The sequence below is a fragment of the Pongo pygmaeus genome, chromosome 11 (assembly GCF_028885625.2).
Source record: "Pongo pygmaeus isolate AG05252 chromosome 11, NHGRI_mPonPyg2-v2.0_pri, whole genome shotgun sequence".
In the NCBI taxonomy this organism is placed as follows: Eukaryota; Metazoa; Chordata; class Mammalia; order Primates; family Hominidae; genus Pongo; species Pongo pygmaeus.
The window spans coordinates 99,985,461-100,002,658 of record NC_072384.2 but is presented as its reverse complement, the minus strand read 5'-3'; the positions used below and the strand labels follow the sequence as shown (position 1 = coordinate 100,002,658).

General features: G+C 35.4%; 1 protein-coding gene across 1 annotated transcript in view; it reads left to right on the top strand.

Annotated features, from left to right (window-relative positions):
* Positions 1-17,198, top strand: part of TYW5 (tRNA-yW synthesizing protein 5) — a 25,139-nt gene extending 7,941 nt beyond the window's left edge. The window contains exons 3-8 of the mRNA XM_054477601.2: positions 3,772-3,841; positions 7,493-7,537; positions 8,578-8,715; positions 11,171-11,258; positions 11,622-11,738; positions 14,332-17,198. Coding sequence (XP_054333576.1) covers positions 3,772-3,841; positions 7,493-7,537; positions 8,578-8,715; positions 11,171-11,258; positions 11,622-11,738; positions 14,332-14,588 — 715 coding nt within the window. The 3' untranslated portion in view covers positions 14,589-17,198. The remainder of the gene's footprint in view (positions 1-3,771; positions 3,842-7,492; positions 7,538-8,577; positions 8,716-11,170; positions 11,259-11,621; positions 11,739-14,331) is intronic.

Below are 17,198 nucleotides of genomic sequence, written 5' to 3'. Positions count from 1 at the left end.
TCTTTTTCTGTCCTCCCCAGAAAACCAGGACAAGCTATGTTTGGTATAATCTTTCATCATCTTAGATAACTTTTAAAAATCATACTTAATTTTCCCTTTTGATAAAATAGTCTTAAATACCTTTAATTTCTCCCATGATTGTTATTTGATGCTGTGGAATTTCTTAAAAGTAAATAAGAAATAGTCAAAAGCTGCTGATTGTCTAAACATGAAAGTTTTAAATGCTGTCATCTTGCAGATTTCATTTGCTATTTATTCCCATGAGTTTCATTTAAATTGTTAAATTAAAAACAAACAGCTTTCAAACTCTGAGCATGTGAAGTTCCCAGCAAATTCAGTCTATTGAAAAACCATGTAGTTCACAAGACTTCAATTTAGAGATGAGTTAAACAGAGCTTCTAATGTCCACAGCCATTCCTTTCTCATTAGAGTTTTCCAAGTTCATATAGCAGCTGCCAAAGCATTGCTCAGTTTTTAATCCTTTGAATATTCACCATAATGGTTTTAGTTATTAATAGTCCATGAATTGAATTTAATTGCCTTAAGTTTTTCCAAGTATAGGAACTTTTCATTTTTTATCAAATTAAAAATGCCAGAATGATGAGTGTTTTTCAGCCGGCAGTTAATGATGTTTATTTTCCAGGGAGTCCAATGCCATAACAAATGAGTACTGAAACTTCATCTTGAATTGCCTTGATGTTTTGTCATGTCTTTTTAAACTTTTCAAAACTTGTTTTTGAAGCACATACATTATGTAATAGTTCCTATCGCAACTTCCTCCAAGCCTTTCACTAGAGCTACTAAAAAGTTGCAAGATTATTTTTTTTAGTGCAACCAAAAAAATAGGTTTAGTCATTTTTAGCATTTACCAGGCAGTAAGAAAGAAGGAATGCATCCAGGCCAAAGAGAGACTAGAAAGTAAGAAACCCTGCACACACATGTATATTATTATTATCACTTCAAATTGAGGTTGCTTTTATGCTTTATCAAACATTGGAAGATTGATACATTAACAGGTATGAACTTTTACTTCTTTCTTCTTGGTAGCGCTCATTGTTCAGAGTCAGGAGAGTCTGGACAAAAGAACCTTGTGTGGTGAAAGGATATTGTTGGCATTCTTCTGATCATAGATTTTTTTTAAAAGTCTCATCATGTAAGGTTTGCCACATCTTCCTGTCACATCCTGTAATTCTGTCATCATCTTGCTCTTGTTTATTGTACTCTCATCAGTTCTGATCTTGATTTTATAAAGCAGCCTTTTCCAAATGGGGAACAAGACAGTGAAGGGCTTTTTTCTTCTTTTTTAAAATGTTGATGACTACTTGCATGCTGCAAAAAAGGGTACATTATCATTGTTGTTAACCCCACCATCTGTCCTTTACTGAGCACTTATTATATATCAGCTACTGTGCCAAGCAATCTAGGTTATATTACTCATTTAAACTTCAGAACAATCTGTGAGGTAGATATTTTTAATAATAATTTCACAGATGAGGAAAGAGAGGTTTAAAAATATTAAGTAACTTCTCCAGGATCACATAGCTTGAAGTGATGGAACCCAAGGTGTTTACTCTAATTTCCCTGACTCCACGGAGCTCATGATTAAGCCTTCTTTGACATTACCCTCCTTACTGGTGCTGCCAGTCCAGACAAATGGCACTTTAATAACGAATGCCTTTGTTTTTGAAACATGGATAGGATAGATTTTTAAAAAGCCAAAGAACTTCCCAATTTACATACCTAATTTCTCCCCTATCTGGGCTTAGTAGAAGCTATGACAGGTACCATTACCTAAGAGAAAAGGTTGCTGGTGGCACCCCAGTTCTGCTTATCTGGGCTGAGCTACTCTGTCTGCTCTTTCAGGGTCACTGTTCTGTTCTGTTTTTCTAAAGGTCTTGAAACACTTTTGTGTTATCCCTAGTAAGAGAGCTAAGCCTGGTTAAATACTGCAATTACAGTAGTGGCTATGGTCCAGATAAACTTCCCCACTGGCCCAGACTCTTCAAAGATGCTTTGAAGAATGAAAGCAAGAAGGAATGAAGGGTATATGGTGAGGTCAGAGATGGGAAACATTGAGTAGGAGAATGCCAAGTAAATTTGTTGATATTAGTTAGTCAGACACTATTTATAGTCAAAGAAATAGTACTCTGCATTGGTCTGAGTAGATGGCAGACCCCTCTTTTCTCTCCTGCACTGCTCACTCTACATAATTACCAGCAGTGGCCTCAAGTTCAGATTGACATACAGAGCGCCCACCAATCCATAACCTGGCTTCAGATTCCCTTAGCTTTTTGCAGGAGGATATAAGGCAGGAAACGGCATTCTAGCAGGATAGTATCAATGGAGTCTTTATACAACTCCAGAGAATATTTTTTGACTCATCAAGTTACAGCTCAGTTGTAAGGGAATGAGACAATGGAGGTAGTATAGAAACACCTGAGCTTAGGTAAGACATATGGTCCATAGAAACCGGTAGCTTGAAACACCCCATGAACTTAGCTTCTGCATTCCTCCGAGGGCCATACTCAGTTAGGAGAGTTGCACTACACACAGGAAAGCCAAATCATCTGCTTCTGAACAAGTATTTGTAGTCCACTTATAGGCCACCTAGTGCAAACATAATTCATCTGTTGGGTTATTTTTACGATAAACAGTGTTACCTGATATCACAACTGACATTCCACATTTATCTTTAATTTTTTTTTATTCAACATAATTCATGGGTTCACACCATATTTGCATTATTTACCCAGTATATTTCTGGAAAAACAGTGCAAGGAGAAAGTAAGCTGGCCCAAGGTCATCTTCTCATAGAGAAGGAGAAAGTATTTAACCTTTTCTTTTGACTTTCTCAGTACAGAGTTCAAGTGGGAAGATATTTAGTAGTAAGACTGAAAAGATTACAGCTTTTAATCAGAAGTTTGGAGGCAGGAGTGTAGTGGGGGTAGCAGAGGAGAGGATTTTGAGGACTTCATTGTCTTGTTACCTATACAGTATCACTTTCATTTATAGAGCAGTACTTTTGATTCTAGAGAGTAAAGGAATAGATGCAATCTGGAGTAAGAATATCCTTCTAGCTCAAGAGTGTGATGTAAAAGAAACAAATTTTATTTCCACAGTGTTCAGCCTTGTTCATCAGGATGGAAGGAGACAGGCATTTGGGCAGAAATTTTGAAGAATAAAAATTGGTCACTTTACTGGAATTCTCCTTGAGCTATTCCTCAAAGCCTTAAAATGATAGAGGTGGTGCAGCAGGATGAGGGCAGTGTTACTGGCTTCTGTGTTCTGTGATACGCCAAAAGGCAGGAATATGGGGGGTGGTTATCTTCATGGGACCATTTGTGTACTGTCTCTTCCAAAGTAGCACTAGTAGTTTGCCCCACTCTTCACAAGATTTGTTTTGCCATGACACTTAAAAACAGGTAGCAATCAGAACCTGAAAGTCTGTGTATTTACAAAGGTAGTCAGATACCGTAGAAACATTTTTCTGTCATAACTTGGAATAGAATATTGACCTATTGAAAGATCCATCTGTATCATAGATTTTGAAATCTTTAATTCCAAAGTTTCAGACAACTTAGATCAAGTAAATATACTGCTCAATGAGTTTTGAAAAGTTAGAATTTCACATAATAGGTTATAATAAAAATTACAGATATTATAAAACAGGAGATTATATCCAACTCCAACAAGCCTTTATGTATAGTGATTAGATTCTTACTAGTTGATCTGTTATTATTAAGTCCAAGGATTCCTTTGTGTTTATTTCAGAACTTTACCTTTTGACCAATTGGTCCAGAGGGCAGCTGAAGAGAAGCATAAAGAATTCTTTGTTTCAGAGGTAATTGCTTTTAACATTTTTACAAGAAGGCATTAATATCTATATACTAAATGGATTTTCTTATGAAAGAATAGTAGATACACAAGAGCAATAGCCATCTCTGATAGACATTCGTAAAATTTGGTTGGATGCACCATAGACTGTAGCTCTGCTATTTATTAGCTCTCAAACTTTGGCCAAATGATTTTTCTGTACTTCAGTATACTCATCTGTGAAATGAGGATGATAATAGTACCTATTTTGTAAAGTGTTTTTGAGGATTAACTAAATAAAATCAGTAAAATATTTAGCAGTGTGCCTGATGTATAGAAATTACTCATTAAATGTTAGCTATTAATGTTACGTCCTTTTAAAATGCTTTGGTCTGATATGCCGACTTCAAATGCTAATGGAAAACTTCATTTTCATATCTATTGACTATTAGACTGTTTATGTATCTTGTTGTTATCAATGTGATTTCTATTGTGTATATTTGCTGTAATATTTGTTCAAGATTAAATACGGAAGAATTCTGCTTAATTATAGTCTAGCTTTAAATAATTCAATTTAAATACCTTGAGATAAGGCATCAAGGCCTTGTACATAAATATGTTTTTAAAAATTTCCTGTGTTGGTTGGGTGCAATGGCTCACGCCTGTAATCCCAGCACTTTGGGAGACCGAGGCGGGTGGATCACCTGAGATCGGGAGTTCAAAACCAGCCTCATCAACATGGAGAAACATGGAGAAACCTCAAAATTAGCTGGGCATGGTGGCGCATGCCTGTAATCCCAGCTGCTCAGGAGGCTGAGGCAGGCGAATCACTTGAACCCTGGTAGCGGAGGTTGTGGTGAGCTAGATTGCGCCATTGCACTCTAGTCTGGGCAACAAGAGCGTAACTGTCTAAAAAAAAAAAAAATTCACTATGTTATTCAAAAGCACATTTTAAAAGCAAATTGCTTTTTAATCTTTGAATGAAGCTGTTTTCTGCATATGAGCCAGCTGGGCTGGGGAGTTTGGTTCTAAAAGGTGTTGCATTTTTACAGTCCTCTTGTCAGGTAATAGTTATACTAGATCACTGCCACAATCCCCACAAACTCTGTAGGTCTGTGATTCTGTAGTATAACCAAAATGTCTTTTTAAATTGATTCCATTAGCTGCACCTGAGAACTGTTTTATAACTTTATAGCCCTGCTTTGAACATGCATATTCAGTTGCCCTTTGGTACTTTCCTGTCTAAGGGTAATCAGTGGTATATATTTAAATAGCCATGAAATGTGAAGTAAAAGAAGTAGACACGTGGTAAAAGATTAAAGTCTAAAAATCACGGAAACTATGTAAACAAGATCAACATGAACTGTCAGTTTGGTCCTCTAGGAAGCAGATGCTGAGATGGAATTAGGAGTGCAAAAGGCTGGCCGGGTGTGGTGGCTCATGCCTGTAATCCCAGCACACTGGGAGGCCGAGGTGGGTGGATCAGGAGGTCAGGAGATTGAGACCATCCTGGCTAACACGGTGAAACCCTGTCTCTACTAAAAATACAAAAAATTAGCTGGGCATGGTCGTGTACGCCTATAGTCCCAGCTACTTGGGAGGCTGAGGCAGGAGAATGGCGTGGACCCGGGAGGCGGAGCTTGCAGTGAGCCGAGATTGCGCCACTGCACTCCAGCCTGGGCTACAGAGCAAGACTCCATCTCAAAAAAAAAAAAAAAAAAAAAAAAGAAAAGAAAAAAAAGGAGTGCAAAAGTCTTGTTAAATAGGAGAAATAACTGTGAAAGGAAAGGGGAGGAAGCAGGATTGGATAGGGGAAGCCATGAGATGTAGATACAGATCTGACCGTCTCTGCCAACTCATCCTGGAACTCCTGAGCAGACTGCCTGTGAGAAAAGTCCTGCATTGGGTGGCAATGTCTAGGTCTTTTATCAGCTTAAGTCACTGGTTGTGACTACCCCAAGAAGAGCATGACCTAGGTTCCAATCCTGAGGTGGACCTGAAGAAGTTAACAGCTGGTAGCTCTAAGCTAATCACACTCCTTACAATTAAGCAGTGAGTTCTTTCTTGAAGGAATTTCTGAGCAGTGCACTTCTGCGTCTGGTGCATTAATTTTATTTTTTAAATCTTGAAATGTTGGAACTAGTAGAAAATCCTTAGAATTTCGAAGAACATATTTTGAAACTTATTAGCCAGTAATTTATAGAATCTATGTGATGTGGTGCTAGCTAAAAATAGAAAAACACTGAGAGTTCAGTTAAAATCTCAATCATCAATTTATGTCCTAAGATAAATATTATTATCTTTTGAAGTTTATTTATAATTCTCAGTGTTGTGTGAAAGAGGCAGAATTCTGAGTTTGGATTGCCCAAGTGCTTGACTTGGTATATCTCACTTCTCTAACAGTGAGTGTTTTATAATTCAAACAGTTCTCTATTTAGGTACTTGGTGAAGGATAAATAATAATTTTTGGCCTCACACAGTGGCTCATGCTTATAATCCCAGCACTCTGGGAGGCCAACGCAGGAGGATCACTTGAGTCCAGGAGTTTGAGACCAACTTGGACAACATAGCGAGTCTCCTTCTCTACAAATAGTAAAAATAATTAGCTGAACGTCCCAGCTACTCGGGAGGCTGAGGCAGGAGGATTGCCTGAGAGTAGGAGGTTCAGGCTGCAGTGGGCGTGATCGCATCACTGCACTCCAGCCTGGGTGATGGAATGAGACCCTGTCTCAAAACAATTAATTAATTTAAAAAATTTAAATAATGATTTTTTTAAATGATCAGTTTAAGTTTACTACAATGAAATTATATTTTTCTAATTCATACATGAGCTGAATCTTAAGCATTTGGCTTGAGAATTTATAGACAGGGATAGGCTTAGCTTGATTAAATGCAGTGTTCTCAAGTTTAAAAAAATATATTATTAAAAGCATAAGGTATTTATCTGTTACTGTACATTTGTATTATATTTACTAAGTATTAAGACACTATTAAAATAAGAGTCTAAATAATTTGGAATATAAAGACTAAATCATTGTAGTTTTAGAGATGGTATGTATATGTTGCCTTTAGAATTTATTTTACTTATTGTTTTATGGATCCAGTCACTATCATGAGCAACATATTAAAGACATTTCTTCATATGGCCACCAGAGAGCATTAGTAGAAAGGGTAAGAGAACTGAAGTTTTTTTTTTTTTCTTTTTTGAAAAGGTCTTGCTCTGTCACCCAAGCTGGAATGTAGTGTCACGATGATAGCTCACTGCAGCCTCAGCCTCCCAAGTAGCTGGGACTACAGGCACGCACCACCATGGCCAGCTAATTTTTTGTAGATGGTGTCTCACTCTGTTGCCCAGGCTGGTCTTGAGCTCTTGGACTTAAGCAGTCTTCCTGCCTGGCCTCCCAGGGTGCTAGGATTACAGTTGTGACCCACCACGCCCAGCGATAATTGAACTTTTTAGAAAACTACTTAACTGGGTCAGATTTTAAGACTTGTTTCCTAACTTTACTTCCTAATATTTTTGAAGTGAAGGTGTTTTATTTTTTTCCGTAGTTCTCAGTACATAATTCTTTTTTTACTTTTAATTATTATGAATACATGATAGCTATACAAATCCTAGTATTTTTACATTTAAAAAAGTAAAATATTGCTGATGTTATTTTTCTTTGGGGTGTTTAAGGATGAGAAATACTACTTACGGTCACTTGGAGAAGACCCTAGAAAGGTAAGAATTCTAAATGTAAAATAATTCCCTAAAATCCAAATGGATGTATATATGTTAACTGGCAACACTGTAATTTTTATACTTACTGCCTGACATATTCTCTGTTCTATCCTTTTCCATTCTTTTCTCAATGATTTGTGCCCCTGAATAAGAAGTTAAGATGATTAAAAAGTGATTACTTAGTATTCAGGTAGGCCTGTAGAATCTTAGTGTTTATAGTCATCTAATCTCTATACAATAAGAAATCTCTTCTACTGTATATTTTATAGGTGGTAACTCAGTTAACAAAATATTAATTTGAAATAATTGTTAGAATCCTGAATAGTTCATTGTATAAGTTTTGACATGTATTCAGAGTCAAATTAGTATGGCTGCCATATTAAGGAGTAGTCCCTAAAATGATCAAATAAGATTATTTTTTCCATTTATGTCACTGTTTAGTTGTTTACCCTCTCTTTTAGTCCCCTCCCTCGTAGAATTCACAGGTTTTATGTAGGTGATAGCTAGTAATGTTAGTTCAAGGTGTTGACTCCTGAATACTAGAGTGGATGACAATTGTGTAATTCTTGCTTAAAGTAGAAAGAACCTTTCTATCGATGAAGCATATTGAGCTTAACAGTAGTTAAGTATCTGAGCTTAACAGATACTATTAAATCTGCAGTCTTGTTACACAGCCTGGTATTTCTTCATTTGAAAGATCATGTATCAGCCAGGCAAGGTGGCCCCATGCCTGTAATCCCAGCACTTTGGGAGGCTGAGGTGGGTGGATCACCTGAGGTCAGGAGTTCGAGACCAGCCTGGCCAACATGGGAAATCCTGTCTCCACTAAAAATACAAAAATTAACTGGGTGTGGTGGGAGGTGCCTATAATCTCAGCTACTTGGGGGAGAGAGAGAGAGACAGAGAGAGAGAGAGAGATCATGTATTGGCACATGGTCACATCATAGTATTTTAAAGCAGTGAACAAAGTTTTGCCCCAGTCTTCCTTAATATCATAGGGTCTAATCTGATTTTTTCTTTTTATGTTTCTGTAAATGCAGGATGTTGCAGATATCAGAAAGCAGTTTCCTTTGTTGAAAGGAGATATTAAGTTTCCAGAATTCTTCAAAGAGGAACAATTCTTTTCCAGTGTTTTTCGAATTAGTTCACCAGGATTACAACTATGGACTCATTATGATGTATGCTACATAAATGAGAAATTTAAAGCTATAATAGATCTTTAGCATTATAGATTTAACAGTCACAGTTTCAACTTCCTATAGGTTACCCTAAACATCTGTGTAATTTGCTGAAACGACTTTTGAAAATAGGTGCTGTGCATAGCAGTGATACAGGAATGAATTATTTTGCTAATGGCAAAGCCTAGTTGGTTCCTCACATTTGTATTTCCCTGTGGTCCTATTCTTGATTCATCATCATATATATACCAAGTTTTGTGAAGTGATTTTTTTTTTCCATGTGAGGAATGGCCACCAGATAATGGGGGAAATTGTATTGGAAAAAGCAATAAGCCTTTAGTATGAGGAGGTATAAATGATACACATGACTCTGGCTACCCAGAGATCCATAACTCTCTGGGTCATGCAGAGTTATGTTATTCAGGAAAAAGGCTGAAGCTTGTTGAGTCATTACCAATTGGAAGAATTTGGGGATATCTGAAGATCTTAGGATATATATGCCTTGAGAATGTCAAATATCTGCTGTATTTATAGGGCAGCAAAAATGTGTGCAATATTGATCTTGATCTGCTGGGCACGGTGGCTCATGCCTGTAATCCCAGCACTTTGGGAGGCCGAGACGGGCGGATCACGAGGTAGGAGATCGAGAACATCCTGGCTAACACGGTGAAACCCCGTCTCTACTAAAAATACAAAAAATTAGCTGGGCATGGTGGCGGGTGCCTGTAGTCCCAGCTACTCCGGAGGCTTAGGCAGGAGAATGGTGTGAATCCAGGAGGCAGAGCTTGCAGTGAGCCAAGATCGCACCGTTGCACTCCAGCCTGGGCAACAGAGCGAGACTCTGTCTCAAAAAAAAAAAAAAAAAATTGATCTTGATTATTTATGGTGTTATTTTGTTTGCTTAAATTTATGTGCACATCTATAAGCATTTTAAAAACATTAAAAATACTAGTATGGTATATGGTTTGGTGTTGGGAAATAGAGAAACTTAAGGAAGGTAAAGGAATATCTAACAAGTTTCCAAAGAAAAAAAAATTTTAAGTTCTAAATCACAGTATAACGTTTTATACATGTGTTTTATAATTCAGTTGAGACCCTCTTGGGAGGATTTTACCATAGTCAGTAAATCTGTAATTATGAAATAGACATAAACTCTTAGCATATTTTACAGTTTTATATGAATAACATGGTGAGAAAATCATGTGGTAATACATTTTAACTATATTCTATGATGATGATGATGATGATTGTTGTTTTTTGAGACAGAGTCTTGCTCTTTCACCCAGGCTGGAGTGCAGTGGCACGATCCTGGCTTACTGCAACCAGTCCCTCCCAGGTTCAAGCGATTCTCGTATCTCAGCTACCCAGATAGCTAGGATTACAGGCATGCACAACCACACCCGGCTAATTTTTTTTTTTTATTTTTAGTATACGTGGGGTTTTGCGATGTTGGCCAGGCTGATCTCAAACTCCTGGCTTCAAGTGATCCGCCCACCTCGACCTCCCAAAGTACTAGGATTACAAGCGTGAGCCACCATGCCTGGCCTCTATGATTATGTTTTAAATTTTGAGTAGTATCCCCTTTACCTTGAATTATAATAGAATGTAATATATAAAGCTTTTATTATAAAATTAAGTCAGAGGAACACTAGTTTGAATTGTATAGTTATGGTTTACGTAAGTAAAGGGTTAGTACTAAAAGGAAGAATGCTTAGGTAGAAGTAAAAAATCATGAATATATCTTGCTTAGTGTTTATCTTAAATCCTTAGCTGAGAATTATGTGGCTCTGCCTTTAACATTTTTTCACAATTTATACCAAGAAAGTATACCATTACATTCATGGGAAAAGATTGCTCCAATAATAAATATATATTAAGAAAATCTGTCATAAATCACCATACTGTTTGCAGAAAAGGAAAAAAAGAAAATCTGTGATTATATTCCTATAGAAATAACTTGAAAATCAAGGTACCTATAATGAAATTATGGTTGAACATATATTAAGAGTGTAGCAGCAGTTGCAGCAGTACCTTGTATTTTCCTAGCATCTGATTTTTCTAACTGCTTTTACTCTGTTGTCTAATTTTGGGCTTATAGCATTCCTTAACAGATAGTAAATATTAACCAAGGGGAGCCTTAAATAGGCTTAACTATACTGTCAGTTAATGGTGAGGCAAAGGCAAATAGTTTTCTGACTCCACATTTCTAATTTGCCAAGTCTTCCCATTTTAGGGCAGTACTGCAGATCCCATTTTAGGGCAGTACTGCAGAAATGTCTTGAAGGCCCAGTTGTATATGGAATACAAATGTTTTTATTGTTACGTAACTGTAAGAGTCTTAACTAAGTCAAGTCTCATTAAAGGATCAGGTTTGCAGTTAAAGTTTAGAATGCCATTGGTTCTATTTATTTGAATTTTAGATAATGATTACCCATAAGCTTTTATTGGTCTTCAGGTAATGGATAATTTGTTAATACAAGTGACAGGAAAAAAGCGTGTTGTACTCTTCAGTCCTCGAGATGCCCAGTATTTATATTTAAAAGGTATGGGATTTTTTTTAAGTTTATATTTCAAAAGTCTATTCAGTTACTCTTTTTGAGAAATCGCTTGATTCTTATAGGAAAAGAACACTTCAGTACTTAATCCTAATTGTATTTGTGTATATATGTAATAACAGGTTCAAATTTGAAATTATCTTAATTATATTACATGGGTATCAGTCATCAGAATTAAAGAGTGAGTCATTGAAAATTGTCTTAGGTGTCAGTAGCATAGTAATTCTCACAGTGTGGGTACAGTAAGTAACTGGATAGAAAAGAATACATTTTCAAATTTATATTTGTGATTACTTTTTTTAAAATGCTAACTTTGCTGAATCTATATTATCCCTTTTTGGAACTTTTTAGGTACTAAATCAGAAGTACTGAATATAGATAACCCAGACTTGGCTAAATATCCACTTTTTTCCAAGGCTAGAAGATATGAATGTTCCCTTGAAGCTGGTGATGTATTATTCATTCCTGGTAAGATTTCTAGACCTCACTAATGTGCTATTTATAAAATGTGTACTCTGTCACTCATCCTTCATGTGATTTTTTTTTTTAGTACAAATATATATTTGTTATATGTATCTGGTCCTATACAAGATGATTTTTAGACAAAACTCTGTGTGTGTGTGTGTGTGTGTGTGTGTTTAAAGCAGGCCTAGGCAAACTTATTATAAGTTAACAACAGTCCTTGTACTTGTGGCCTATAAGTTAACAGGTCTTGCACTTTTGGCCTCAAACAATCCTCCCAACTTGAACTTTGGGAGGCCAACGTGGAAGGATTGCTTGAGGCCAAAAGTGCAAGACCAGCATGGGCAACATAGCAAGACCCTGTCTCGACAAAAATAAATAAATAAATTTAGTCAGGCATGGTGGTGTGCATCTGTAAGTCCCAGCTGCTCGGGAGGCTGAGGCAGAAGGATCTCTTGGGCCCACGAGGTTGAGGTTGAGGTTGAGGAGGTTGATGCCATGGCATCGTGGAATCACTGTACTCCACCCTGAGCAACAGAGTAAGACCCTGTCTCTAAATAAACTAAATTAACAGTCTTGCTTTCAAGGGCAACCTATAAAAATAATATTATACTCTAAACTACTTTACTAAGTGACATCAAGTAAGATACATTTTTTATAGCTTTTATTTATTTATTTTTTATTATTTTCCAAGTGAGACACTTTATATCTGGGAAAAGATTATACTGGTTGGTTTTTAAAATTATTTTTTAAAAATAATGTTATACTCTATTTTATTAAATGACATCAAGTAAGACACTTTATATCTGGGAAAAGATTATACTGATTGGTTTTGTAAATTATTTTATTTTAAAAATATTTCTGTATTTTAGAACTGTGTCACTTAAATATTTACCAGAAAAAAAATGATAAGTATCTTTCAAGGCCAAAACAGATGAAAGATTTCATTAAATATTAAAATGTTATAATCTCAACACCTGTAGTATCATTTGTGTACATTATTTTTCTATACAGTCTGGATTTGTGTCACTTAATTTCTTTGTTCAATTAATAGGCATTAGTTTGAAAGTCCATAAAGTTCAACACAGCAAGGTAATTAACATCTGTAATTAATACTTAAAAGTGAACTCTTGAAGATTATAAAAATCATAATTAAAATTAAAGGGATATATTAACAAATTCTATTTATAGTTGTAGTTCCATATTTAAATTAATATATTAAGAATCATTAATACTTTCACTGATAAAAATAAGTAAATATTAATAAAGATAGATATTTGATGACTTGTTTTGCGACTAGATTATAAATTCCTTGAAGACAACTATGTTTTGTTCATCTTTGAATTCCCCAAAAGGGCCAGATATGATATAATGGCTTTCATATAATTGATCATTTATAAAAATTTGACTTTTTATTCTTATTTTCATTGAAAGCAACCAATGTATTAGTCTTCAAATCCATTGCCATCTTTTAAATTTACACTTTTGGTTTTTGTATCTTGGGAGCATGATTAAGGTCTATGTAGTTTTCCCTTATTCTTCATACAATTGTTTTAAGAAAAAAATAGAGAAATACTGAACATTTGCATATATTTTTAAACAAAAGCAAAATTCCTATCTTTGGGTTTAAATTCAACTGAATGGTTAGCATTTTCTTCCTATTATATTGAATAAGGGAAAAAAAAGATTCCGAAAGAAAGTGTAGTTAAGATTAAAACCATGTTTGAAAATTAGTTTTCCAAATCAAAATATGTTAAGCTTTTGTTTTTCCTTAAACACTCTTAGAATAAGTTTCTAAAATTTAAATCTCCCTTTCACAGGATTAAAAGGGTTTTTCCTGTGATTAGTGTTCCATCTTTGTTATATTGTTGTATTGCTTTAGTATTCCTCTAGCACCTATATTCTGAAAATGTTTAGATTCAATTGAAAATAAAGTAAATTTCCCAATAAAAGGAAAAAAATTAATCAGGTATATAATAAAGTTTACTCATCATTTCCACCACCAAAATATTTGCTGTAGTTTTTTATACTATTTATAAAGGAGCTGAAAGAAATATAAGATGATTATAATTGCATTCAAAATATAAAACAAGGAGGCTATAATGAATACGAATTTAAGCAAGTTAGAAAACCAAATTGCAGCTTGAACAGGAAGTCTTTAGGGACAAAAGTATTATAATGAATCAGAAAAGGTCAAAGATACTCCTCAAGTAATTGAAATGTTCTGTGTACCAAAAAATAAACACTTTGATGTGGTTGTATGACTCAGGAAGTATAAACAAGTAACACAAAACACAGCCCTAGATTAGAGAACTGCAAAACAAATATATCTTTATTATGTCTTTCAAGTTTAAAGGAAAAATTGCTATTTCTAAAGGTTTTAAAAGTAAGGGTTGTGCTATTGACACTTTAAATTTGTTGGCAATTCATAAAAGTTAAAATGATTCTGTTAAAAGCCTGGAGTGTGCTAACGAAGGGATCTGGTTACAAGAATTATTTCTTACATTGGCTATATGCAATTCGTGATATTTCACTGACATTTTGGGTTTTTTTTTAACTGTAGGTTTTATTTTTAACTTGTTTTTTAAACTTTCTCCAGCTTTATGGTTCCATAATGTAATTTCTGAAGAGTTTGGAGTGGGAGTGAATATCTTTTGGAAGCACCTTCCATCTGAATGCTATGATAAAACAGATACCTATGGAAACAAAGATCCTACAGCAGCATCAAGAGCTGCACAAATTCTGGACAGAGCCTTGAAAACACTGGCTGAATTACCAGAGGAATATAGGGACTTCTATGCACGACGAATGGTCCTACACATTCAAGACAAAGCCTACAGCAAGAACTCTGAGTAAATAATGAAGTGAATGCCATGCACATCAACCCTTTAGTAAGGTATAACGATATAAATTAAAGATTTTGTTAAAATAGGAAAGATACATCAGATTTACAGATTATGTAAGTACGAAGGGGTGTTTTTGTGGATTCTACTTGATACAGATTGTTATAATTAAAGAATGCTGTGCTGGGACCACTCTTTAACACTCAGATGCTGACCGCTAAAAGTCCAACTTAAAATGACTTAAAAACAGTAAGAAAATATGAAATCTATTGACAGAATGGGCTGCAGTGTTTCTGATCCAGTGATTCAGTAATGTCATCAAGAACCTTGGGAGCACGCCTCCACACCCCACCCCCTTTTCAACCACAACATTGGCATCATCCTAAGGCTGGCTACCCTCGTGGTCATGGGATGATTGCCAGTAGCAGTTGGAGCCTTGTGCATCTTCATTTACATGCAGCGGAAGAGTCAGGCTGGATTCTAGGGGCCCCGTCCTAATATGAGGAAGCCTTCCCAGAATTCACTTGCCATATCCTTAGGTCTCATTGCTCTAAAGTAACTTAGACCTGTCCATCCCTGAGCCAGTCACTGGCAAAGGGTCTAGAATAACCTTTAGGGCAGTCAGGTCCGCTGGAGCTGAGAGTAGAAGTCGAGGCCACATGAGGGATATATGGGGACAGAAAGGATAGTTTTAAATCATGGTTCTGATAGGAAAAACATGAGCAACCCACAGTATCTATTACATTTGCCTAGAAGCAGAATTTTTTGAGGAACTTTAAAAAATGTACAGATACCTAGGTCCCAACTTTGTAGACTGATTCAAGAGTGTTTGGGATTTGGTATATGAACTTAATAGACCTCACAGGGTGTTTTGATGCATAATCAGAGCTGAGATCAACTGGAGTTGATGATAGTGACTTGGATTATTAGTTTTGTGATTAGTCCAAAACAAATGTTTAATCTGATCTTGACTTTTCTTGCCACCCAGTGTGTCAGGTCTATCCTTTTTTTTTGTTTTTGAATGTTAGAAAATAAATGTTTTAATTTATACCTATGTCTAAACCTTAGCCTAGTTAAAGATTTCCCAACTTTTTTTTCTACCGATCCCTTTTTTAAAAGAAAAATTACTTAAAGAATGAATAAATGAGATCCTAAAAGTGTTGTCATTGAAGACAGTGAGCCATTGTGTGTGGATCTCTGCTTTTCTTTGTTTTGTACCTAGTAATTATATTGCAGTGTCATTGAAGACCAGATAATCTTCGCTGAACATAAATGTGTTCATCTAAAGCAATCTCTTAGTATATCAATTTGGTGCATTTTAATTAGAGAAAATCATTTTCTCTATCGAAGAGAATCCATTCACTCATGTCCTATAAATTATAGTAAATAAGGAAAAGCATATATATAACATTCTGAATTTCCTAGGTGTCTTTGGAAACAGGTAAGTTACTCAGGTGAATAAAGGTGAAAAAAGTCTTGTCAGAAAAGGAATGATTATATTAGCCAAATTTAATTACCAGATTTTGATCTTCATTAAGCAAAGCAAAGAACTTCTTTACTGATTCCTTGTCCTTCAGTAAGGAAAAAGACAAAACTATCCTTAGTTTACACAATATTTATGGTCAGTTTTTAATAAATCTTGTTTTTTTCTTAACCAGCAAGAGAACTGATACAAAGTATAAATCCAGAGTCATGTAGAAAACTTGGAAGTATTAATAGAATAGATTACAGTTTGTGCACTGAATATTCATCTTAATTGTTTAATGGAGAAGCAAACTGGATGACCTTAGATAAAATAACATTTATCTATGAAGCTTATTTTCCTCATCTTTAAAACAGAACTACAAAAATGCAGAGAGATAGTTCAAGGGCAGGCACATAGTTGATAACTGGTGGTAGTTCTTCTATTTAATTATATTCCTTCTTTGCTGAGAGATTTGAGGTAGCTCCTGTTGCAGTATTAATTTATAATATTTAAAAAGAGAACTTTCCTTTGGGATGTTTTAAAATTATTTCCCTGGTCATAATTAATATTTGGGTCTGTTTATTTCAAATACAAAATATTTTAATCTTTTTTTCTACTGGATTAAGACCAAATGAGATGTTTGTTTTTAATGTATAAAATATTATACAGTGTATGTTAGCTACAACTTCTCAGGAATTCTGAATCTTAGAACTTTTTTATTGAAAGAGATCTTAGAAGCCATCTAACCAACCCAGATTGCTTAATGATTGTCTGGGTTCACATAGCTATGGGTGATAGAAACTGGGATTAGTTGTGACCAGTAATTCTCCATTCTTTCTCCCTAATGTGCAGCACATCTCCAGTACTTCTGAATAGATTACACAGCTTTTCTTTGGCTAGTTTGGGGCTTGACCTGATGCAAAGAGGAATTTTTTTCCTCTGCCAACAAAATTTCTCACTGCACTGCTTGCTACACAGGCAAGATTCAAAATAAAAGTAATGGTGGGTCAGGTGCGGTGGCTCATGCCTGTAATCCCAGCACTTTGGGAGGCCGAGGTGGGCAGATCACGAGGTCAGATCAAGACCATCCTGGCCAACCAACATGGTGAAACCCCATCTCTACTAAAAATATAAAAATTAAATGTTACATGAAAAACA